The following is a 23,211-nucleotide window of genomic DNA, read 5'->3' as shown; positions in this document are numbered from 1 at the left end:
AACTAGCGAGGAGGTGAGTTTGGAAAACAAAGCTTGGCGATTGTGTCAAAGGTACGTTTGGAAGATGGTTGGTTGTGCGCGCCTGTGCAGGACGGCATCCACAGGGATACATACCGGTCAGACTTATCAGATGGAAGCAAACAAACATCTTTGTCATCAAATTTTGTCTATATTTTTCGTGCACGTATCTATTATGGGGTAATATTTGCAAGTACCGTAAATGTGATTATCAATGGCCCTTCTAGAATTTGTACTTGGAAACAACCTCCCAGAAGCTCTTGCCTTGGATGGTAGCGAGTTCTAGTTCAAGGGCTGAAGGCTGGCGCGACCCATCGGGTCCAGCGAAGGTGCCAGCACCCCAAGGAGAACCTGAGTGGAAGTCAGATAAGCAACCTTCGGTTACGAACGCTAAGGAGTAAACATACCACCGCGGACCTCGCTTATGTTGGTGAGTTGCGCGAATGTGTTTTTGTAGCCCAATGGGACGTAGATAATCCCGTGGTGGGCAAGAGTTGAAAGGGAGCTGATGATGGTAGCCTCCTGTCCTCCACCTGGGGTGCCTGTAGAAACGAAGACACTCGCAAATTTGCCAGCCAAAGCACCGCTAGCCCAGAGACCACCAGTTGCGTCCCAGAAAACCTGTGAGAATGGAAAAAAAGATGATTAGAATTTTTCGATGGATTTAGCGGGTCAGAGACATACTTTCCACTGAGCGGGGAAATTGCCATAACGGGTAGGAACGCCGAAGACAAAGGCGTCAAAGTTGGCCAGTTCGGCCGGGGTGATGATGGGATAACTTGGCTTTGCGGGAGCATACATCTTTGTGAGGACTTCCGCGGGCAATGTTTCAGCGATCCTGGTTAATCCAGTAAGTAAGGTGATTATACAGATAGGCCCACGATTGGATACATACTGGTAAATGACGGCGGAGCCACCAGCGGACTCGATACCACCCTTGACAGACTCGGCCACTGATGAGATCTCGTATTAGTAGGAACTTCGGCGCCGTTCTGGATGGTTGTTACTCACTCTTTGCGATATGACCGTACATGGAGTAAATGATGATTGCAACTTTGGGAGACGACATGTTGAAAGTTTGAAAGTCGGAAGACTAGCAGTTGACAAGGAGAATATGAGAGGAGAGGATGATGTTGTTGGGGGGCTGACCCAATGGTATTTGTACTGAAATCTCGATGCTGTATCCCATGCTCACCAACCCATCCGAGTTCTGTAATCGCAAATTTCAAATTAAGCGCAGTTTCGTACCTTACAAAGCTCGAGAACTTTCGTCTCTATTTGGAACTGAACGCTAAGCTCGACAGCGAGTAGCGCGAATTTTGCCGCTACGTACGTGCGAACTGTTACTGGATTGTGACAAATCTCGAGAACTTTCACCTCTATTTGGAACCATCAGTTATCAACTCTGACTGTTCTGCTTCAACACTCCTGAATTCGGCACTCAAAAGCAATCTATCTCTCGGCAGAGAGTGTGAGAGGGCCGCGTTTGGGATTTCTGTCAAATGTTGCTCGGTCACGGTCACTTAAAAAGTCTCCCCGTTGCATGATTCTCACGCTGGACTGACACTTCCGTGATTCGGACATACATTGCAGCAATACCTTACCGGTGTCCAACTTTGGGCCGCCAAACTAGCACCAGTATGTACCATCTGCAGGCTGTGATACATCTTTGACGCGACGTGGTTGTTTAGCTGTGGTGATGGTCGTTGACCCCAGGAATGTATGTATCATCTATCGAAGTGTTCATTATATCCCTTCTGAAGACACGTCGCATAGTATTTCATGAATTTTCAATGTGAAAGGCTCGAGTACGTTCTTGATTGTTGTGCGGTTAGTGCTGTACTAGTATAACAAATTCTTGGTCAGGAACGCATCACCGTGATGGTTCAAGAATTTGAGTCGCCCAGATGTATCTGTCTGTGGCTCTCGGTGTCAACGGACGAGCAGCAGGCGCTACTCGGGCCATTCTCAACCAATGCGTACCTCAGCTATCTGACCCAACTGTATCACTAACTTTCCCTGTTACGCCTATCAGATCCCGCGATCTCGATCGGGCAGTTTGTCGCCAACGTTGACTACAGCTCTTTGACCGAGATGACCTGGCGGCAACTATCTGTAGCGGCAAACTGGGTTTACCGTGAGGGACACGAACATGTGGACTTGCCTTCGGGAGATTGAGAAAATCTCTTGGTACGAACTCGATGGTAATATCATGTCTAACACTGGATGACCTGACACGGTGTACTAATAAGAGCGGACTGCCCGAAGCTTGGCTGAGTAAATTGGTTGGTATACGCTGTTTTTAACTGCCGCACAGGGAACAAGATCCAATCCCTCAGCACGTGAAGCGTCTCTCAAGGTCTGGGGTGTGTTCATCTATGTACGGGGCAAGCTTCAGTGGTTCGCGCTTCGTGCAACCCATGCACCCGACTCGGCAAGTCTTGCATTCATGGACCAGGTTCTCAAGAAACACCATGAAGAAGTTGTGCCTGTTTGAAATATGTGCTTCGTATGTGTTTATGGTTGAGATTGAGTTTACAGTTTAAGTTATCGTTGTGTATACGAAATACTCGTGTCACGAAAGGGATGGAGGACTTGGCCATTGTTAGCTTATTGCCTATTGCTTCTCACACTCTCGAATGTTCTGTTGTTGTGAGGGGCTTTGATATCATGGAATGGCTGAGTCTGTCTTTTTGCACTGTACATTAAATTTACATGGACCACCGTCGTGATGTCCCTTCAAGAATTGTAGACACTCGGAAATCGCAGTGTCATCGTCCGTGTCAGGAGCAAGGAACAATTGTTCGCCACTCACTGCATAGGTACTGGAGCTTGGAGGACATGTACGTCTGGCTAAGAGCCATTGCATACCTGCAAGGGAATTGATGTCGGTATAAAATATAACCCTGACATATTGAAACACGATCATAGAATGCGACTCAGATGAAAGGAGGCTCAGAATGTAAACAAGAGGCGTTCGATCCGTAAGTTCCAGACACCCTGCTTGGGCTTCATGTTCCATGGTCCACTTCCTTGACAAGCCAAGATGGACAATTAGTAATTTTCCGCAGTCAGACCTTGATAGTTTTCCTTCTATTTCAAGCCAAGCAAACAATACTCTACGTTGAAATTGTATTCACATCGCGTTACAGGGTATGCGTAGGATGATAATTCGAATGGATCCTGTCCGCAGTCTTATACATTCAATATATATGCAATATATACTTCCATTCAGTTCGAAGTCGACTCAGTATACGCTGTCGTGGCGAATCCAACCCGCTTGTTCGTGGTATCGAATATGCTGTAGAAACGTTCACTGCGCACAAACATCACAATTAGCTGTGCAATGGCTCGAAACAATACGATCACTTGCAGGAATGTGTATCCGTTGACGAAACCGAAGGTGTCGTTGCCAATATCCGCAACAATAAGGTAAATGTCGTCGCTGTTGCTGCTGGTGTCACCAATGACGTTATTCATCGAGCGAGGCCAGATTTGTGCATTAGGAGTGAGTGTGAACGCAGTCCCTCCGATAGTAAATATGAGGGGTTTCAGGTTGCTGTATTGATCTGAAGTGATCTTGAGCAGCCCGGTGGTCTCATCCAAGGTAGCACCAGTGACATTTTTGTAGGCATCGAAGGCATCTAGTACGGATTCAGTGTGTTTGCCTGGGCGCATATTATGTGAGTTTACCAGTCGCAATTAGAATGAGTACAGTAGCAGTGTCGACAATTCCTGCCGCCGAGGACAAGATAGTTGAGTCGCCATAAGTGATAGACTGGTCGATTCCCCAGTAATTACAAGCGGGCGAGGCAGATGTGATGGGGGTATATGTGATGTCACTCGTCATTAAAGAGCTATTCGAACCACCAAAAGTAAGTGTGCCAGTTGGATCCTCTTCCGATACAGGAACAAAGTAAACACCAAGGATCTCAGAATTTATGGAGTTTTGGCTGAAGAGGTTGTCCATGATGGTGGGAACTGTGTCCGTGTTAGACACCGTGCCTTTTGTCAAGCTCATGGGACCAATGCCGAGGACGCCGTCGACACCGCGAAAGCCCTGGTATTCGTTCGCCACCCCGATCGATTGTTTACTGACGCTCAATGAGCTCAGCGTGATGGTGTCTAGGTACTCTTGCCCAGAAAAATTGCCGGAACCGTAGGAGACAGCCTTGGGGTGAGACATCAGTATTAAATGATAGTACAAAGGAGTAGGTACATACAACCGCGTCTCCAGTGCCAGTACTGGTACTGGTGATGGTATACTCCTGGTCTGCTCCAATCCACGTATTACCGCTGGCACTATCCACAAGAAGTCCATCTGGCGTGGTGAACTCATAAATCATGGTTATAAGAATAGGTTTTTACTCGAATGACTCACAGTGCTTCATTGGATTACCGATACCAACCTGTATAGTGTAGCCTATGACTACAACGTTGGTGATGGATGCATTCGCATAATACTTGCCGGTTTTCGCAGCGTGATGCAGAGCTTGAGCGCGTGCTCTATCACCTGCGACGATATTGGTCGCACCAGCTGCTTTGAATTTAGCGGCAAGGCTAACAGCGGTTGTGCGGGTATTCAAGGGAATGGAGAAAACTGGAGACCCGACGACGAGCAGGAACGACAGGACGGTTTTTAGGGTAGTCAGAGGCAACATGGCTTCAACTGGAGGAAAAAAGGTTGTAGTGAGGGTTACTTATGAACGGTTAGATATCCCCGCATTTTATATCATATGAAAGGGATCCGAAGACGGGAATTAGATGAAGTTTAGCTTGGCATGAGCTCTGTCATGACAATCAGAAGTTCAATTTTACTTTGAACAAATGATCTTATTGACCTTCGGTTGCTTCTGGAAACGAGCCTTGTGGACAACAAGCCAATAGTCACATGACCGTGTCACATACGCGTTTGACTTCTTGCGCGCCTGCTCTCTCTCATATACTTTAACCGGTTCCTGCAGTAGCTTGTTCATGCCAGCACTCGATCGTTCTTATAATAATAACCACACATTCATTAGTTTTAACAGACTATTATGTGGCTCATCACTGGTCCATTCGATAGCGTCGAACAGGGGGATATGTCAACTACCAGTCCGTCTCTATCACTATTCTTTTCTTCTATTTGACACTCACTCGTAATTGCAGAGACTAAACTGCTTAAGCCTGGCAAAAACTACGGGCTCGGTCGTAAAGAGCAACCGCTAGTCGTGAACAACAAAAAGATTTCTCGTGATGCATGTGAATTCAGAGTGGGCCCGTATACGCCAGATAACATGGTACGAACCAAATTTCGATGCGAAACTCAGCTCACTAGCCCTCTAGGTCGATATATCATACGTTCCCAGACTTGAACTAGCCAATAACAAGCTTAAGAGCCTTATGGTAAAACGACAGAGAGAAGACGACATGACCTGCAATCCATCAGCCTCTATTACTCTTGAGGATGGAGACCACATTACGATCGTTTCCGGTATTGTGGTAGAGTAGGTGACCCGATATTCTCCAATTCTCATAGAGTCTAACACAGCATCCAGAGTACGATGGCGACGAATAGCATGTTTTGTTCCTCCAGTGAGAGGCATGCCCTCGTTTTCTTCTGAAGACTGCGCTTCAATCGGTTCGTGTCATCCATTATCTGATTGGGCTTGTTGACACCGCACACAGGTATTAGCACGCTTACTTCGGCACACGAGCTTCTCACCCATCACATCACACCAAAGTATGAAGTGACAACCCCGGTTATGACCTCTTTGCTCTGCGCCGCTCAACTTGTCAAGCCCGACTGGTTGCAGGAACTCGTACGACTTGGCAATACTCCCGCAGAAAACGATGCTCTCGGTTTAACTATCCTCGAAAAGTCTTTTGTCCCGCCAATTGAGAGCAAGTACCGTCCAGCATTTGGACCTGCCCTCCCTCCTGGGCTCAAGAGCTTCAAGCATTGGGAACCAAATGAAGAGAGGTTGAACTTACTAAGGGGCTTCCGCTTCGTTCTTCCCGCAGAGGACGGGGAAGTTGATGCAGAGCTGAGGGACCTGGTCGTAAGGGGTGGCGCAGAATATGAAGGATTCAATCTGAAGGCGGGGCTCGCGAAGTGGAGGCAGGTGATCGCTAAGGGAAAGAGGAAAGTCGAAGAGCTGAGAGGTGCAGGGAAGGGGCTGGTCGTGCTGGCGAAGAATAGCGTAATACAGAGGGCTGTTGAAGACGAAAAGTGGAAAGAAATGGTTGCAGATGCTGCAAGGTCGGTGACACGGAACACCTGAAGATGCTTGGCTGATAAATATGCTTAATAGTCTGAGCGTGTATGTCGTTCAACTGGAGACAGTTCTTGAGGCTGTTGTTCACGTCGACGCGTCCCGCATTGCATCCTCCGGAAGCGATTCACAAGGTTCTTTCATCATAATTCTATTCGATGTTCTATTATACTAAGGTCGCCTCCATTCCTGCAGAATTATCAAGCCACTCTTCTCCTTTGCCTTCCTTTGTTCCCAATACGCACCCCGACGAGCCGTCTTTCCCAGATGGCGCAGAGAAAGAAGTTCCCGGGGATAGAAGCCAACGTGCTGTCTCCCCCGGTCACGGAGGACAGGATTCTACTATGCGCTCACCTGAGCCTCCCGTTGTTCCTGATTCTCCGCCGACCAAGCCGAAGCGAAAGGTACGTACCAAGCCTGCATGTAGGTGGGGCTCCACTGAGAAACCACAGCTGGTGCGACGAGTGCCTGTGCCGGTTGAGTCAAGCGAAGGATCTTTGATGAATTTCAACAATCCAGAGTCAGATATTGACAAGGTTAAACTCGAATCTACACAAGCACCGGTATGTTTGACCTGGTTTTCATCGATATAATCTCCTGAATCGATCATTCAGAAACCACCGTCAGGCAATCGCCCGCGCTTGAAGCGCCGCTTAGGATTGCCTGGAATGCCAGGAGTTCCCCCTCCAGAGATCAATATACCAGTTGTTACCATCGACGTTGATGATGTAGTTGAAGAAGAACCCCCGCACAAGAAGTTCAAGGCCTTATTTGAGGCGAGCGACCCAAACAAGATGATTTTTGAGGGTTCGCAGGCTTTTGACGCAGCCTACGACAATGCAGTAGGCACCCAAAATGAGAGTCTCACACAAACAGTGCGGTCACCTGCCTTCGCACCGCCAAAGCGATTACCGGTTGTAGCAGAGGAAGAAGAAAGCATGAGCGGGCCCTCACAGCAAGCCAAGTCTGTTGCATTTGAGGTGCCGCCTCCGGTGGAGGATGGAGGACTTTCGTCCCAAATGCCAGCTACCCAAGCTAGGATAAAGTCAAAGGTACCTCTGTCGCGCCAGCCATCAGAACAACCCCAGCCAACAGCAAAGTCGAAGAAAGCCACTGACAGCGGCAAGCACGTGGTTGATAAGGACGAAGCTTTCCTCACTGCCGTTGCTTCGAAGAAACGCGGGAAGAAGACCGAAGATGATTTCGACCGCGAGTTCAATAAGTTGCGGATAACGAAACCGGATCTGCAGCGTGAAGAACAGCCATGGACAGATATGGGGGACTTTGACCTCCCAAACATCCGAGGGAACTTTATGGTCATTGTGGATATAGAGGTGTACAAGCACTCTGACCGTTACCGCGAGGCTGTTACGAATGACACTCGTGACTCTGTTAACATGAACGTACCGAACTTCAAGAAATTTAAGAAGGTGAGCGTCGGATGTACTGGTGCTCTGAAAGACCTTGTTGACGCAGGGTAGAAAATAAATGGACCCCGTCGTTCACCGATCAACCTCGTGCTTGCAGAGGAGAATGACTACGGCATGGGCGCAGGTGGGTGCTTCGGTTGCCTTCGCAGGAGCGAGCTCATCGTTTCGTAGGTTACTGGAAAGAGACCAAAGATTACGTTAAGGACTCGCAGGTGGCCGAAAACGAGACTCAGCGGAGAAAAGGCAAGCGCCGTGCGCTGGCGATCGGTTCTGACGAAGACACTCAGTCACAAATCGTTGAAACCATCAAAAAACCCGTTCGCAAGGCAGCTCGTATAAAGGACACAAAGAAATTGTTTTTGGACTCTGATGATGACGGCGGCAAAGACGATGGAGGCTTTGGGTCCTCCGAGGAACAATTGCCAGCCCCTTCTACGCCTGCTGCCCGTGCTCGGGCCAGTAAACGCAGGCGTGTCGTTGCCGATGATGATTCTGATGATGGTGTCACTTTCAAGGGCTTCAGCAAGAGAAGAACGAAATAGTTGGTAGTTCCACTCTAGACTGCCCACACAAGATATCAAAGCATAATGTATACAAATCGAGCAGTTGATTTTAATTAGTTCTATCGCAATTCGTCATGAATAGCAAACCCAAGCAAGCGCTGGGTTTTGGCTGCCTTTCTGCCTCCAGTTTGCCTGCAGCAGTATTAAGAGAGTGACAAATAGAGAAACGGAGTATGTACCTTTGTTCCTGACACACGAAGCTCTCAGGAGCACCTTCCCAGTCCTCTAATATATATTTTGTGGAATTGATTTGAGCTTCGTCATCATCACCAGAACCGAAAAGATCGAGCGCAAGCTGGGTATGACTCACACCAGCATACGTCGTTACACAGCGGGGATTCACCAGGATACGCGCGGGAGTGTATGCAGAATTAGGCACAGACAGGGGCGCTGCAGGGAGCACATCGATGGGTACATCTGAGTCCGGCATGGCGTCAAAATCAGAGCCAGCGTTGACGTCTGCGTCTGGCTCCTCGTCGGGGACTTGCCTGCGTGAGAGCGGCTGGCCTTCAGGCGTGGGTACGACCTCGTCCCCGTGGAAGTCATTCAGCGCATTACTGATCCACAGATCTCTGCAGAACCAGGCTTGGCTACTGTCCAGACATGACGCATCAGCTGCGCGTGTAGGTACGCTGTCCGACGAAGAGGACGCATTGTGGAAATCGGTACCGCAGCGGTATTTAATCCCTTTGTAGTAGGACTGAGTTGGATCGATGATGTGGGTGCCTGCTTCGCAGCAGAAGACTTGAAAAGGAAGATGTTGGATGTACCGAGCGGCGCCGCTCTCATCTCGAGGAGGGACTGCATCTGGTTTTGCTGAGGATGTGGATTGCCTGAACTGGTCGCCGTGAATGTCTCGCGTCCGCCACCTCAACAAAGTGTTAGATTATGTCGCTCAAATTATTAACGAATGAAGATGGAAAACCGACCTGTCGGAAAATATGAACTGCCCATTGGATTCTGCCCAGTCCATCCCACACACCATGGCAGCCTCATTCGCAACGCTGACACGCAGTGTCTCGAGAATGTCATTTGGACATGTGAATCCCTTTAGCCAAATGACGCGATGAAATTCAATTTCGCGCTTCTGGTAGAGCTCGAGAAGAGGCTCTAATGCAAGGTTGCGCATGTAGGCTTCTTCCAGGGGGTAATAGGCTGCAGTTGCGTCTTCTGTCATCCCAGGAACGCGTCGTATTCGGAAGGAGACACCCAAAAGGGTCAGAACGGCTTCACAGAGGTCGGTAAGGGTGGACGTAGAATCTGTAGAGTCATAGTCCAACATAGACACAAAGACATTGGAAGTACCCAGTCGCTTAGCAAGTTGGACAATGACAGCTAGTTGATCGACCAGGAAATGATCGGCTGAATGAATTGCCATTGCTACAAAATAAAGCCGGTCATCACTAGCGAGGTCATCATAGGCATCTTCGTCGACATTCTTGTTTTGTCCAAATGGGCGGGCTAGTGTTGGACAATAAGCGGCTACCCAACCATTGAGAGATAACAAGCTCTCGACAGCAGTTAGAACATTCTGGAGATCTGCGTGAGCAGTGTCCTTGCCCATTATTCTAGTCGGCTGTCGCGTCAGATATCATGAAGATTTGAAAAACAACTTACAGTGGTGCTTGAAACCGATTCCAATAATCAGTGACCCCGTTGGCTATGACATCGTCAAGGATATCCTTCCTGACATCTCTCCCTATCCTCCATTGCAAAAATTTGTACTTTCGTACATTTAGAATCTTGTCTACACCCGTGACGCGCTCAAAGACGTTGTAGGATTGGAGGACTGATGGCTCCAGTGAGGATGAAGAGCGGGGGCTAAGAACCAGTTTTGCACCAATGATGAGAGTCAGAGCAATAAACACCTTCGTCAGGAGGTGACGCCTTGGAATGAAGGCCATCATAGGGACTAATATTCAGACCTCAGACTAGACTGGTGACCAGGCAGACCTGCCCTTCTATGAGGCGATAGACTGTGACAGAGCGGATTTTCGGGGATAACGTAACTTGGGTCATGGTCTATCGCTGCTGTTGATTACTCAACATAATAAAGCTTGTATCAATAAATATCCGACCTTAGCTCAGTTGGAAGAGCGCGAGACTGTAATTGGAAAAATGTCATCTTGAGGTCGCCTGTTCGAGCCAGGCAGGTCGGATTATTTTTTGTGGCAGACGATCAACAACAGGTTTGTTGTCGTTCTAAATTGTTATAGTATTTTCCGTATGCTTTATTTGATTCACGCCAACAATTCTTGCCAAGCTTCCTGTTCTCTGCAACTACCGCCCCTGCCGCCCCGCGCTCGTGTGGTCTGACTTCACCTCAGGCTTGTGTAACTTCATTCATGACATATAATGAAACTTACAACACTCAGATAGTTGTCCAAAGGTGTTCGTTCCCTTGAAACCCGCTTGAAACACTGAGCATACATATTGGTGTCAGTTACCTGCATTTCTTTCCCTCTGGCACACATTCGTACACGGAGACCAGCATGTATATTGACAACATCCTCAACATCATCTTATACTTCATCGGACGCAGTGTTGAACACGAAATGTGATTACATCCCCGACAGCCCCCCACAATGTGCGGTCATTCCCACAGACCCAGACCATAAAAACTTCAGATGAACAGATTTATGCACACTATCTTAAAACGTTACGACAAACATTGCGTTAATCATTCGCCCAGATGACGTCTAGTTTACAATCGTGGCATAGTTGAGTTTCTTTGTCAATGGAAACGCAATAGCCTTTCGGTCATTGATCTCCGAAGGCAAGAATGGACATTGATGATGCAGCAGAAACGAGGAGAAGAGGACCGGGACCGCGCGTGGGCGGTATATGTCTGTCGACAGTGAGAACATTCCAAAGCGTTTTTCTGCTTTCCGGTGCGTCCGATGCCTGTTTTCTGCGCTTTCCGACGGCATCGACGAGATCAAAATCCGGGAGGCGTGGCGTGAGCCGTTCGTCGTCTTTTTCTTCTTCATGCAAGCTTCTTTGCCAGAGGCACGTAGTGTCGGGTCATGTGTACGACTGCTCAACCTCTTCTAGACTTGCCGAAGAATAAGGATGCTGACCAACCCAGCGGCGGCCCGTTCTGCTGTGAATGGTATCCTGCTGGTTCATTTTTTATGCTCATGTTTCGGTAGGCTCCTCAGAAGAATGGCTCTATGACGTCTTCATGCGAATTGGCCAGTATCAGATCGAAGAGTGGGCGGTTGTCACCGAAAGCCTGACATGTGATGGATTGTGGTCAATCGAGTACCTAACTCAACCAGACTTAACACGAGGAAGGCACGGTGAGTTGGGGCCAGGTCCATTTTGGCAACATCACGTCTTCCCGTAATGATTCACAAAGTTGCCCGAGTAGTTGTTCCTGAAGTAGGTTCAGCGCCACGACAATCATGAAATCGAGTGTAATCCATACTTGTCGGCCATGTACAATAACGCCGTGGTCCTTCACGAGGCTGGCAATTATCCTGCTTTTGCAAGGACACGTTTCTTCGCGCGGGAATGTCATCACTCTTAGTTTGCTATGTGTGTCCATAATTAATTAGAGAAGCAAGCGCACGGAAATGGGAGTTGTACTCGTGAAGCAGGAACCGCAAGGCTGAAAGGCACTGTGAGACAGAAGCTTCGGTGTCACTATGCCCAAGAATGGCAATAGGTACGATTGCCTTCCTCTCCTTGGTGGGCGGCGGCGCTCCACTCGGCAACTAATCCCTTCTTCCCTTTGTCGATCTTCACCCATATCAGGAACCTCTCGCGAGTAAGTATGAATGATGTGCTTGCTAGACTCTGAGTCTGAAAACGTACCAAGACAACGCCTTATTCCTTCTTCGTATATTCGACACCTCGGTTTCAACTTAGTCGGCTTTGACAGTCTAGCATCATCAACTGATCTTTTTTGTTGGCAATAAAGTCATCGTAAACTTGCGCAGGGCGTCCTGAAAAAGGGTACGAGCGGTGGTCCCTAACTTGGATCACCAATGTGCGCGCGCAAATCCTTCGAGTGCTTCACTATTCCTTTTCCCATGTTTAACGATATCTTCTGATGGAACTCACTTGAAGAGTAACGCTCCGGCGGCGGCAGGCACCTTGACGAGTCCCCATCTTTTTGCGAATGTGTCAAAAATTTATGTGGCCATGGTACGGATTTCCCTGGAAGTAGCATCCATTCCAAGTAGGTTAAGATGGCATTTCGGCGGAGTACGGAAGCACATGCTCTCGAAGCCGTCATCCCGAAGATGGGAGAATAAAAATGAAAGCGCCATGTAAACCTTTTGCCCGCATTTAGCGGATTACATGGTGCTTCTTGAGCTGATGGCCAATGTCACTGGTTTTTAGGGTCCTTTCCACTATCAAGGGCATGCCTGGATGTGACAGTAAGCTTCAAGAGGAAATGGGGACGACAGAAAGTATACATCCAATGGATCGTGTAGAATGAGTCTTGTGTATGCGGAAAGTGATAAGCACTGATATAAAACTTCACGGAGCTGCGGAGGCAACGGTTTGGAGGAAAATGACTTACTTTCAAGTTGGCCGCCGCCTTAGTCCATCGAAAACCTTATTATACCCCGGAGTAACATTTGGATACTCTGACCCCTCAGATTTTTAGACACTCCTCTATAGAAAGTTCACATTCGAAAAGGAGCGCCATCGTATTACTTGAAGTCGTTCACCTTTTGGCTTCGGGCAAGGTCTCTCAGACCCGGGCTGGCTGAGCACAATTGCGTAACCGACTTCTTTGAAAGTCTGTGCCCGCGGAATATTTTAGGCGAGAATGAGATTGCAGATATGATTTGTTCGAAAATTTAACGGGAGGTCCAATGAGTCATGAGACGCAGTAGTGAGCGCTTGAGCACTTTCCAAGCTTTAGATCCTAACACAAACAAACAACACGCTCCGAGAGTTTGCAAGCATAACGCTTACCATCGAGAGTACTATCCGCAGATCCCCCAAGGAAACTTTCTTTGCTGAATAGTGAGCTGGTATACCCTATGTAAGTCATATTTCATAATTGGGGTTGAATTGTACGATGTCTAATTGGCGTAACGGGTAGGTCTACTGCTCCATTCAACAGCCTGAGCTCCATTAATATTGCTGATTCTATCATTGATACAGTGTGGCCTCGCAATGCGTGTCATCTTACCTTCCGGTCTTCCCGGGGATCTTCAGAAGAGTGTCTGAGAATTTGATACGACGGACTTCCACCCACGTCTCCGTGCGCGAAACGTCAACCGTTATCAGCTAATACTGACAACAAGTATTCGTCGATCTAGTTGGCCAACTCGTAAGGATCCTCCTTTACAGGTAATGCGCCTCCCACACCTCCTACATGCATAGCTCATGGTGCCCATTTCTAACATAGTATCAGCAGCTGGTATAATACGACCGTCAAGGCATTGCTTGGAGGTTACAAGTACTTTCGGGAGCGAAGTGTGTTGCGTTTGTGAGCAGTGAGCTGCCATCGTCAACTTCTTCTTACCGTACCTGTGAAGCTCGGAACGCCTCATAGGATCTTTGTTTCATCCTGCTATTGGTTGATTTTCATGACCGGCGTACTGGACACCTGAAGGGAATGCGGCGTCATCACTTCTTCATTTGCATGGCAATGTTTGTGTCAGGCACACTTCAAAGCTTCGATGCCTACTCCGAACTGTCTTCTGTGCCTTTGCTGCACGTGGCCATGGTAAGCGCAGCTCGAAGGATCGAAGGAGGCGTAGTCACTGCTCTATGTTCTCCAACGAAAATGCTATATAGTCTGTCTCGTCAATCTGCCGTAAGCCTCACAAACACTCATGGACGCTTATTATTCTCGCACACAGCCTACGAGGTCGTTGGTGAGTTGCTATAACAACTTGAATTATCTCCGTACTAAGCTTCAACTCGAATGTCAGGCTGCAACCATGCCTGCGTGCCGCGAGCACTGCATTCGGTGCCATAAAGACTTCTCAGCCAATTACCCCTCGGCCTGCATCGTACCCCACGTGTTTGACTCCCGCTGTGACCCACTTCGTCTTTACAGTGGAGAATTTCAATGGATGTCGGAGTGTTGCGGGGGTTATGGTACTGTGACGGAGGAAGAACCTGGAAGTGGCGTCTTCCGCATGATGGAACTCACCGCCTGTTATCGTGGTCCGCACACGACGCGCAAGGACGTTGTTCGACTCCAATACAATGGTGTGAGCATCCTTAGATGCAAACATAACAGGTCCGGGAGATGCATCCGAAACCACTTGACGCAAAGAAGTAGACCTGTTTTTGACAAGGAGGTGGTGTATTGCGATGGCGACGAACAAGACCGACACCATGATGGATAGAGGCAGATTGTGTACCATTTCGCGGCTGAACGAACTAGAGGATGATTAGGACTTCGTTGGGAACCAGCTTTTTGCCTCTGTACACAGCCTCGGAACTTGCATTGCAGCCGCTCATACTAGAGTCCATATGTCATTATACGACATCAACTTGTTCCTCGTCCGCTGGCGTGGTCAATTCTACCAATAGTACGATAACAACGCGCAAGTGAATCAAGGAACAAAACTTTCACGATCGTATCTTCCCGCATAAGCAGATACAAAGTAGTACAGCGCTTTGGCCAATTTAAATGCCCAAGGCAGGCGTTAACATAGGCCCTTCCATTATGATCATAGGCCCTTCCATTATGATCTCCGAATTTGTGCGTGTCACTCATAGTTCTTACGTATACTCCTTACATTTGCCTTAGATAGAAAAAAAACAGATTTCTAACAGGTCACGTGATATCCAAGCTGAGAAACGCGACGGTTTACTCACTTATCATGTTACCAAGCGGTGGCCCAGGCCAGCGTGACGTTGTACTTCCAACTTCTGAGCTGTCCCGGGGGCACTAGACTACACCTTTTGAAGTTCTCGCAGCTACCAACCTCTCTGTACATCTGGTAAGTCTCATGCCCTGCTCTTTTTTGGCTAATGTTCTAACTTGCTTTTAACGACTACCAGATTTATTCTACAGCATGTAATATCGGTGCTCTATTAAGTTTTTACCTCATATTTCACTCCTTTGTTTCTCCGCTACTCATAATTTTCTCGCGCGCTGTGCAACGTCAAATGGTTTAAACAAAGTCATGCTACCCTCCCTGTGCTTAGGGGTGGTATGTAGTCCACTTTTTCCTACTTCCTACCCACTTTCCCCCCCTCCTACCCTCATTCTCCCACCTCCCTTAGCTTCTAAGAGACTTTACTTCTCATGTCTTACTATATGTGCATGTTATCATGAATAAAACAGAACATTTTAGATCAAGGAAAAATTGTCCTGCCAGGGGCCCGAGGCGCAGGAGCTAATGATGGCACTCGTGCAGACCCTGTTGTACACTTAGCATGTGCTCATATAAATCTATTCAATCTTATTCATGTTAATATAAGGTTTCGGCAATGTGCGTGTAGAGGTGAAATATCACGTGACGTATCGGGGACCCGAGAGATTGGCCTAGAGAGTAAAGCTACAAAGGGATTTCGAGTCTAGGCGAGTTCAAACACTCGGAGTACTACAACCCACGATCAGCCAAAATGCGTCTCAATGTCTGTGGGACATGTGTAGAATTAAATTGCCTGACGTAACATCGGGCATCCCTTGTGCTCTGAGTCAGATTCAGACCCGTCCAATATTAGTATGCCTCCATGATAACACCATCCAGCGGTGCATGTCACGGTGATGTTCCCAGTCTGGTATCTGGCCAAGGGTATGCTTGATCAAAACATGTTAATTCTCGTAAACTGATCGATTTGAATATGGAGAGGTATTAACATGCATAATGGTAATGTCCTTCACAGAGAAAAAAGCTAGACTCAGTGCCTCATAAACGGACTGGTCACGAGTCTAGAACAAAGCATAGCTGTGATATAACATACGCCCAAACATCGTGTCGAGAGATCGGTCTAACCAAAACGCTACGTAGCTATAACCCCAGTCACCGTATCCGCATGCCCGCAAGCCCCTGGAACGTAGTGTCCAAAAATACAACAATCTACCAGTAGTACGACTGCACTAGATTACTGACTAAATAACAGAACGAGAAGTACTTAATTAGCTCAAAATTCGATGTGCTGAGGCTCATGCTCTTCGGGTTCAATGATCTCTCCCTCTGCATTGAGTGGCCAAAAAGAATTTCTGAAGAAGTTGTCAGGGTCATACTTCTTTTTCACCTCGCACAGCCTAGCCCAGTTCTCGCCATAGCAAGCAATGACACGACCAGGGGGCTCTTGCCTGCCTAAGAACTGTCGGCGATATGAATGAAACAAATTGGATGTGGGTACAGAGGAAACGCATACGCTTGGCAATGGGCCACCGAGCGTCACCGGTGCCAAAGTCTCTGCAATCCACTCAAGAACATGAAACATGAGTATAAGAACAAGTAACTAATGGTAAAATGTTTACCTCCTCCGCGGAATGAACACAGCGCGGATCTTGGAATCCAATATCCCACTGATGTAACGCGGCAACAGTAAAGGAAGCCTGGCGTTGTGCCTTCGGTATACAATTATCCTCGAAATCGACAAGTGCGCCACCAGCCAATTCGAACAACCACGCTGTACCCATGATGCAATAAGAGATCGGAAACGAGAACGGGACAAAAAAGACATACTGCAGCCAACAGGCGTGTCCGCAAATTGAAGGACCGTCTTATTCACGATATTATCCGGAAGCGAACTAATAAGCGCAGATCGTATGAACCACTTGTTTCCTGCTGTTAGTAGCAAACATATCAGAACACACGTGTTGATTCAGTAAACTCTACTGCTCACCTTTTCCACGGAGAACCTGCGCAACGCTGTCTTGTTGATGAAGAAAGGACTTCTCATCGACCTCATTGAGAAGACACCGTTCCCCGTCCCACGATGAAATAGCCTGTAAGAACTCCTGGCCCTTCACCTTGGGTCCGACGTAGCACATCTGGATAACGACTAGGGAATCTTGCCCTGCAGGGCCAGCAGTAAGCAGAACATTAGCATACAACTCCCGGGGAGCACCCTTGACGCAGTCGCGAAAGTGCTTGATTAGTGATGGTGCAGTTGCACGATGAAAACGACTGTGAAAAGTAGTGTGACATTCCGATCCGATTCAAACAATAAACAGTACTCACTAAATAAGATTACCCGCGAAGACGACGGGAACCGGATAAGCTCTGGCTTTGTAGCGTGTGACAACACCAAAGGCTGGGCCAGCACCACGTAGTGCCCACCATAAATCTGGACGCCAGTCAAGATTAGGTGAATACTATTATATGTACGACACATACCTGGGTGTTCATTGCGGTTAACCAAGATGATTTGACCATCTGCTAAAACAACTTCCGCTTCCACCAAATTGTCACTGCTCAAGCCGTGAAGACGGCCCAAGAATCCAAAGCCTCCCAAGATCATGATTGCTGAACCAACGGGATGAGCCGCACTGATCCACAAGGTCAATGAGAATAAAAATCCGAAAAGATAACAGCTTACGATGGAACGTGATATGGAACAGCGCCACGTCCGCCTGCAAGTGACATCGCTTCTAAAGGGTTTGCAGCTGAGAATTGATCGATTTCCTTCTGTCTCTTTCCTGCACCAAAGGTCATGAAGGCATGAGAGTAGATAGGCATTGCATAAGTCAGAATGTTAGTCGAAGACTCGAGGAAACTCGGCGTAGCAAACAATGCGTTGGGCATGGACTGGGCGAGCCGAGAAGTGGAGGCGGCAGGTGGTGCAGGATTGTTGGATGTATCATCTAGATAGGAAAAGGGATCATCCAATGAGGATAAACATGGGGGCGACTTTGAACTGGTATCTGGCAGCGGAGAAGGTAGGGCAAGATCGGTAGTGGCACCGTCCATGGATGGAATATTAGAAGCCAAGAGGTTGGAAAGCACGGGAATAGAAGAACCAAGTGAGTTAGAGGATAACAATGTCGTGCTAGGGTTCTGACTACTGCTCGACGTCGCAGAATAGGTGGACATCTGTGGGACCTCCAACGTGGGAGCTGCGAATTCCAACCTCCGTCGAGTGGCGGGAGGACGATCGGCAAATGGAGCAGATGATCCCCCTGGGTGAAGGAAATCTGAGACAGTTGCAGATGCCAGGTCGTAAGACATCTCGTGGTCGTCCTCCCTTCTCCGCTTACTGCTGGTCGCAGCATCAGATCTATCTAGAAGCGGCGGGCCAGCTTTGACCTTGCCTTTGCTGCCAAGTGCAGGCATGTCTCGAATGCTGGTAAAGGAGCCATCAGCAGCAGGAGGTTCGATGTCGATGTCGGCGATCTTGTAGAGGTCGATGATGATGTCGCCTCCGACTGCCCAACCAGCCGTTCCATAGCCTCCTGCCTTGACAGAAGCAGAAATCGAATGCTTTCTGCAGAACAAAATAACTCTACGGAGAGAATTGAATATCTGACAGGTCTGATAATTGGAAACTTACTGGCTAACGTCTAGAGCATCAAGGGGACATACAACAGCCATAGCGTTAACTTTGACGTCGCCATTAAACATTCGAGAATAGTCTAGAAAACTAGAATGGCTGTCAGAGGTAGCGGGGAATAGAATGGGGATACATAGTACCTAGGATCACCTCTCCGGTATGTGTCTCCGCTAATGGTCGATCTTAGTTCCTGGTAAAGGACATCGGACAGAGAGGGAAAGATGGAGGTCACATCAAGAGAGATTCCCTCCATGAGTTGCTCAAGGTAAGATTGAAAGCGAGTCCAGAAGAGGGGAATAGGGAGGTTCTGATCAGTGAGGGTACGAATCCGACTGGTTTTTAAGGAGGATCGTGAATCGTGATTGTAATTAAAATTCAGGTGAATTTACAAAATAAATAGGATTGCTTGCAGGATGCAGCTGCATACTGTGCATAGTCACGGTACATGGTGCTAAATGGGAGCATCGGGTATTTTGGAGGCGATGAGCTAAATTTTTGTGTTAGTGGAACTGTTTGCGCGGAATTGGCGCGGAAGTTGTTTTTGCTCCAACGTTTAATTGACAATGGATCGATCGGCAAGTCCATTCTTGGAGCAAACGTTAACCCTACGGCCGCCCCGAATGTTCTAGATCTCACTCACAGACTTCGCCGACTCGGAACGTGATCAAATATGTCTCAAACGTTCGCGTCAAGTCTCCTTGAGTTTCTGCGGAACTCGGCTGACTCAGCGACAACAATCCGAAGTTGTAGGCCGCCGATCGTCGCCCTAGCTCGTATTTCAAACCCCAATTGGTCGCGGCCCGCATGGCCATTGGGTACGTCACGCATCACGCTATCTTCTGGCGGGTTCTCGTCACAGCCGTGGAATGCCGCTCCAACAGCGCCATATGCACTGGCCCCAATCCGTCAAGGCTGGAGCCTCACGGTGAGCCTATGCTCTGATGGCCCGACTGCTGTACGTATTCCGGAGATTTATTTACCTAAGTCACCTCACCACCTCATCGAGGCACCATCCGCTCCAATCGCCCTGTCTGACCGCCTTGCCCTTCTTGGCAATATGTTGTGAGTCTCAAAAATCGCTGTTTCACGCAGCCAGAGGGCTTCAATGACATCTTCATATTTTCCATTGATATAAGCTAGCTGACCTCACCTGAAGTTCATATTAATACCATGGTTTAGTGGCGTACGCAAGATCGTCTCATTGAGGTATACTTATCATTAGATTTACCCCCTTAAGGTTTAGCGTAAGTACATGCGCAGCTTAACACCCAGCAAGCTCCACTAACCCATTTGATATCTGATAACGTCAATCAGTCACACTCGCAACTCGAGGAGCCAAGAAGCCAAGAAGCCAAGAGTTTGGGCAATGGCGCGTGACTTAATATTCGAAATGCTGTGTGGCTGTGGCCACCGAGATAACGAGAGAAGTTAACTATTTGCAAGTACATTGGAGACAGTTACCCCATCCCGGCGTGTATGACGCTTAACACCCCTTACCAGTGCGTGGTGCCAGTGAAACCCTCAACGGCAGTTGAACCCCATTCTCAACTTCACCTTCTATTACTGGAGCCATCACCAAACAAGCCTCCCGTCGAACAAGTTCGGTTTTATCACTTGTGGCGAACTCAAACCTTCCAACTATCTCCGTAAGAAAAGCTTGGATTTCAATCACCCTGGGTAAACGTTTGCATCAGATCCACTCCACCGTTGCCGGATGACCCTTCAACACTCACGCGAAGCGCCATCCAATACACGACCTCACTCCTCCAAGGAATGTCATTCTAGAAACAAATTGGGGTTCATTCGTGTTGCGAGATAGAGACTAACACTCACAGATTGGAGTACACCCCTATTGACGTCACCTTTTCTTTCGCTGTTCCATTGAGCCATCTCTCCGGATTGAATTCGTGCGCATCCTCGCCCCAAAGCTCCTTGTCTCTGACCGATATGAGCTCGCTATCAGAAGAAAGAATGTTGGCGCTAAGTGGAACCTTTTACCGGTTGTACGCTGCAAGCGATGCAATAATTCGCGTACCCTTCGGAACCGGTAGCTCACGGATGATGTCCCCGGATCGCGCGGTGATTGGCTGTGACAACGGAAGGACGTCATCTTCGCTAGCGTACCGGTGTACATGATATACGACACAACAAAATCTCAGAATTTCCTATAATGGCAAGCGTAAACGTTGTGACAGCCCAGGTATGACGTCACGCACTTTCATCACAGCAGTAGTATATGGCATAGCGTCAAAATCAGCGATTGTGAAATCGACATCCCCGCGCGCGTGCACAGCGGCTTCTGTTTCCCATATCTCTTCCCGAAGACGGAATTGCATTTTGGGCTGCTTCGCTAGCTCGAGAAGCCCCCAACTGATGGTGGTCGCTGTCGTCTCATGGCCTGCAAAGAGGATAGTACTGTGTAATTATAACAATCCGTGATGGGAAAGCTGTGCGAATACAACAAACTCACCGAATCTGAGCAACCAGTTCCTCTTCCGTTAATTTCGCCTTCGCATCTGTATCCATATTGGCTTTAACTGTGCTATAATTAGATGGCCTATACTTATGTGGTTGAGACTGTCGAGAACGACGACCCACCGAGTAAGCTAAAGATATCTCGGCTGCCATTGCCGCGCAATAGCATCTCCGCCTTATCTTTCACCAGCTGCTTTGCAACAGATTGTGCCGTTATACCCGCCTCGCGCATGCGCACGATACGTGAGTTTTTAACTATATCTGTGAGGTATTCGAGAATCCGATATGGGATATACTTTGAAATCCCCAGAGAGAACACCTGCCCATCTGACGGAGATCCCAATACGTCATTCCTATTGCAACGAAGATACGTTCGATTCAGGTCAGTTAAGGAAAACCCAGATGCTTGACAAAATCAAAAACTGACATTATATTATTATATGAGCGCGCAAGAGCCTGAGCGCTTTCATTATTGTCAGTGGTGCTAAAGCGGACATCAAAAGCAGCTGAAAATGAGATGAGAAAAGGTGCTCGTGTACCCTGAATAGTATCTACCTTCGCCGATAGCATCCAAGGTTGCGCGGGACAGCCATACAGAGAGATTGAACACTACTGACCCCTCCTTAGAGTTACTGATCATCTCCGTCCATTTGTTGCTCATCTGTGAGAATTTACGTTATTGACGGGTGTTGAGAGTATTTAAATGACTTCGATGCCTACAGACTCAGCGCAATTCTGGAATATTGATAAGAAGGCTCTGGACTCCGCCGCACCGAATCCAGGAAGCATTACTCTTCTGTGTCGTTTGTGATCGTCACCTTCAAAAGTCAACTACAAATCATTCCATGTTTTGATCTGGGGCTGAAGACCTACCCTCGGCCCAGATGATTCCTTTTCCGTTGAGCATCTTGCTGAGGATGCGGCGCTCAGGCGGTTTGGGAAAGCGATAGCCTTTATTTGCAAATATGTATTGCAGGGCGGCCGGGTCGGAAATCATCAACTGGTTGTTCTATGAGTCGGCGGAGGATCAGGAAATGTAACTATGCCGCAAGTGTGAAATCTATTACATACGCCAAAAGAGCCCTTGAAGCGAACGACATTCCCATACTGAGCTTGCCACTTGAAATCAGCTTCCGCTGCCTGACCTTGGTAGAGTTCTTTCAGATTTCCTGGTGGTTATATCAGCAGCGGGGGGATCCAGCGAGAGAGAATATACATGCCCGTGATGAACGATGCAGACTCTGGGCCAGGAACGTCTGCCAAAGAGATATGAGAGTACCGACGGTACACCCCATAGACAATCGCTAGAGCCACAAAACCAGCAGCGATAAAGACAGGATCCATGGTTAAAAGATATACGATTTCAAAAAAGCATGTGAGGCGGCTTTATCAGTGTCTCTCTTATGGGTTGGATGACACTTGAAGCATGACGCGCACTCCTCTGCGACTGCGCGTGCGTCGGAAGGAACAGATATAGAAGTTGCATGGTTCTTAGACTGATCTTTTTGCCGGTTTCGTGAGTTCAGTACAGGTGATAGTACGCCTTGGGCTACAAGGAAAAAAAATCAGATCTATATGAAGTTTTGGGTATGTCATAAGACTTTTACACCAAAGATTATTCGTTCTGTAGATGATGGTCAGCTCCAGTTTTTGGGAACTGCTTACATGTAGTTGGATAGCCCTGTCGGTAAAGATGTTTATCCCGACTGTATCGACGTATTTGATAATTCTCGCGTTCTGATTGCAGCCATGATGATTCGATGGCCATTTTCTGATCATGACAGAACGATATGAAATGATATAGTACTCACTCGTGTCCCTACAAAACTATGCCACGAGTAGTCCTCTGGGAGAGATCAGATGACAGTAGCTGACGGTCATCTACTACTGACGCTTGTTGTCAGGATACAAAATCATATGATCGATGAATCATTCATAGCCTAATTATCACTGGGGCGTGACGGTCGTATTTTTTGGGACTTCAGTGTAGCCTCCCGTAGACTGTAGTCAGACCATATATCGAAGGTTCCGTTA

General features: G+C 47.9%; 8 protein-coding genes and 1 non-coding gene across 9 annotated transcripts; 4 read left to right on the top strand and 5 right to left on the bottom strand.

Annotated features, from left to right (window-relative positions):
* Positions 1–152: 152 nt before the first annotated feature.
* On the bottom strand, positions 153–1,246 carry F5891DRAFT_1276555 (flavoprotein-like protein). The gene is made up of 5 exons (XM_041370239.1): positions 1,030–1,246; positions 914–971; positions 703–856; positions 426–639; positions 153–369 (listed from the first exon to the last, which is right to left on the bottom strand). The coding sequence occupies exons 1-5, from the start codon at positions 1,085–1,087 to the stop codon at positions 242–244; spliced, it is 612 nt and encodes a 203-aa protein (XP_041229018.1). The 5' UTR covers positions 1,088–1,246; the 3' UTR covers positions 153–241.
* A 1,857-nt stretch (positions 1,247–3,103) lies between these two features.
* F5891DRAFT_1019478 (acid protease) lies at positions 3,104–4,857 on the bottom strand. The gene is made up of 5 exons (XM_041361086.1): positions 4,400–4,857; positions 4,242–4,339; positions 3,712–4,189; positions 3,392–3,662; positions 3,104–3,334 (listed from the first exon to the last, which is right to left on the bottom strand). Exons 1-5 carry the CDS (start codon positions 4,677–4,679, stop codon positions 3,250–3,252), a joined length of 1,212 nt encoding a protein of 403 aa, XP_041229017.1. The 5' UTR covers positions 4,680–4,857; the 3' UTR covers positions 3,104–3,249.
* Positions 4,858–4,946: 89 nt separating this feature from the next.
* F5891DRAFT_101779 (uncharacterized protein) lies at positions 4,947–8,279 on the top strand. Its single transcript, XM_041361013.1, has 11 exons — positions 4,947–5,112; positions 5,167–5,297; positions 5,344–5,504; positions 5,556–5,638; positions 5,686–6,259; positions 6,312–6,406; positions 6,468–6,676; positions 6,725–6,835; positions 6,887–7,702; positions 7,754–7,826; positions 7,874–8,279. The coding sequence occupies exons 1-11, from the start codon at positions 5,055–5,057 to the stop codon at positions 8,242–8,244; spliced, it is 2,682 nt and encodes an 893-aa protein (XP_041229016.1). The 5' UTR covers positions 4,947–5,054; the 3' UTR covers positions 8,245–8,279.
* Positions 8,280–8,324: 45 nt separating this feature from the next.
* On the bottom strand, positions 8,325–10,169 carry F5891DRAFT_947372 (glycosyltransferase family 69 protein; the record flags this gene model as incomplete). The annotated part of the gene is made up of 4 exons (XM_041374736.1): positions 8,325–8,397; positions 8,445–9,134; positions 9,195–9,833; positions 9,883–10,169. 4 exons carry the CDS (start codon positions 10,167–10,169, stop codon positions 8,325–8,327), a joined length of 1,689 nt encoding a protein of 562 aa, XP_041229015.1.
* A 169-nt stretch (positions 10,170–10,338) lies between these two features.
* On the top strand, positions 10,339–10,424 carry F5891DRAFT_t55. The gene has a single exon. It is a non-coding gene; the product is annotated as a tRNA-Tyr (tRNA).
* Positions 10,425–11,109: 685 nt separating this feature from the next.
* F5891DRAFT_978000 (uncharacterized protein) lies at positions 11,110–12,138 on the top strand (the record flags this gene model as incomplete). The annotated part of the gene is made up of 6 exons (XM_041376752.1): positions 11,110–11,278; positions 11,320–11,388; positions 11,418–11,567; positions 11,826–11,890; positions 11,936–12,037; positions 12,064–12,138. 6 exons carry the CDS (start codon positions 11,110–11,112, stop codon positions 12,136–12,138), a joined length of 630 nt encoding a protein of 209 aa, XP_041229014.1.
* Positions 12,139–13,779: 1,641 nt separating this feature from the next.
* On the top strand, positions 13,780–14,663 carry F5891DRAFT_101645 (uncharacterized protein). Its single transcript, XM_041360936.1, has 3 exons — positions 13,780–14,030; positions 14,097–14,111; positions 14,169–14,663. The coding sequence occupies exon 3, from the start codon at positions 14,178–14,180 to the stop codon at positions 14,589–14,591; it is 414 nt and encodes a 137-aa protein (XP_041229013.1). The 5' UTR covers positions 13,780–14,030; positions 14,097–14,111; positions 14,169–14,177; the 3' UTR covers positions 14,592–14,663.
* Positions 14,664–16,059: 1,396 nt separating this feature from the next.
* Positions 16,060–19,403, bottom strand: F5891DRAFT_1019434 (uncharacterized protein). Its single transcript, XM_041361085.1, has 11 exons — positions 19,343–19,403; positions 18,843–19,288; positions 18,703–18,792; positions 17,752–18,654; positions 17,550–17,701; positions 17,394–17,499; positions 17,056–17,339; positions 16,896–16,997; positions 16,688–16,839; positions 16,582–16,632; positions 16,060–16,527 (listed from the first exon to the last, which is right to left on the bottom strand). The coding sequence occupies exons 2-11, from the start codon at positions 18,953–18,955 to the stop codon at positions 16,342–16,344; spliced, it is 2,139 nt and encodes a 712-aa protein (XP_041229012.1). The 5' UTR covers positions 18,956–19,288; positions 19,343–19,403; the 3' UTR covers positions 16,060–16,341.
* Positions 19,404–20,185: 782 nt separating this feature from the next.
* Positions 20,186–22,521, bottom strand: F5891DRAFT_1127263 (cytochrome P450; the record flags this gene model as incomplete). The annotated part of the gene is made up of 13 exons (XM_041364167.1): positions 20,186–20,375; positions 20,436–20,483; positions 20,536–20,640; positions 20,701–20,867; positions 20,919–21,117; positions 21,173–21,239; positions 21,301–21,530; positions 21,605–21,683; positions 21,733–21,838; positions 21,898–21,995; positions 22,051–22,186; positions 22,249–22,346; positions 22,398–22,521. The coding sequence occupies 13 exons, from the start codon at positions 22,519–22,521 to the stop codon at positions 20,186–20,188; spliced, it is 1,647 nt and encodes a 548-aa protein (XP_041229011.1).
* Positions 22,522–23,211: the final 690 nt, after the last annotated feature.

Source organism: Suillus fuscotomentosus (assembly GCF_016647785.1).
Source record: "Suillus fuscotomentosus strain FC203 chromosome Unknown F5891scaffold_13, whole genome shotgun sequence".
NCBI classification, from domain to species: domain Eukaryota; kingdom Fungi; phylum Basidiomycota; class Agaricomycetes; order Boletales; family Suillaceae; genus Suillus; species Suillus fuscotomentosus.
The sequence above is the reverse complement of the archived record's forward strand: the minus strand, read 5'-3'. Positions and strand labels throughout refer to the sequence as shown.

Bases quoted from the DNA above. Each gene is read 5' to 3' on its own strand.
- F5891DRAFT_1276555 (XM_041370239.1), bottom strand. From the start codon at position 1,087: ATGTCGTCTCCCAAAGTTGCAATCATCATTTACTCCATGTACGGTCAT. The intron at 972-1,029 runs GTGAGTAACAAC...AGATCTCATCAG, and splicing joins GTACGGTCATATCGCAAAGA to TGGCCGAGTCTGTCAAGGGT. The intron at 857-913 runs GTATGTATCCAA...TGGATTAACCAG, and splicing joins GGCTCCGCCGTCATTTACCA to GATCGCTGAAACATTGCCCG.
- F5891DRAFT_1019478 (XM_041361086.1), bottom strand. From the start codon at position 4,679: ATGTTGCCTCTGACTACCCTAAAAACCGTCCTGTCGTTCCTGCTCGTC. The intron at 3,663-3,711 runs GTAAACTCACAT...AATCCGTACTAG, and splicing joins ACTCATTCTAATTGCGACTG to ATGCCTTCGATGCCTACAAA. The intron at 3,335-3,391 runs GCAAGTGATCGT...GTTTGTGCGCAG, and splicing joins GTCAACGGATACACATTCCT to TGAACGTTTCTACAGCATAT.
- F5891DRAFT_101779 (XM_041361013.1), top strand. From the start codon at position 5,055: ATGTGGCTCATCACTGGTCCATTCGATAGCGTCGAACAGGGGGATATG. The intron at 6,836-6,886 runs GTATGTTTGACC...TCGATCATTCAG, and splicing joins TCGAATCTACACAAGCACCG to AAACCACCGTCAGGCAATCG. The intron at 7,827-7,873 runs GTGGGTGCTTCG...ATCGTTTCGTAG, and splicing joins TGACTACGGCATGGGCGCAG to GTTACTGGAAAGAGACCAAA.
- F5891DRAFT_101645 (XM_041360936.1), top strand. From the start codon at position 14,178: ATGCCTGCGTGCCGCGAGCACTGCATTCGGTGCCATAAAGACTTCTCA.
- F5891DRAFT_1019434 (XM_041361085.1), bottom strand. From the start codon at position 18,955: ATGGAGGGAATCTCTCTTGATGTGACCTCCATCTTTCCCTCTCTGTCC. The intron at 18,793-18,842 runs GTACTATGTATC...CAGCCATTCTAG, and splicing joins TACCGGAGAGGTGATCCTAG to TTTTCTAGACTATTCTCGAA. The intron at 17,500-17,549 runs GTATGTGTCGTA...ACTGGCGTCCAG, and splicing joins TAACCGCAATGAACACCCAG to ATTTATGGTGGGCACTACGT.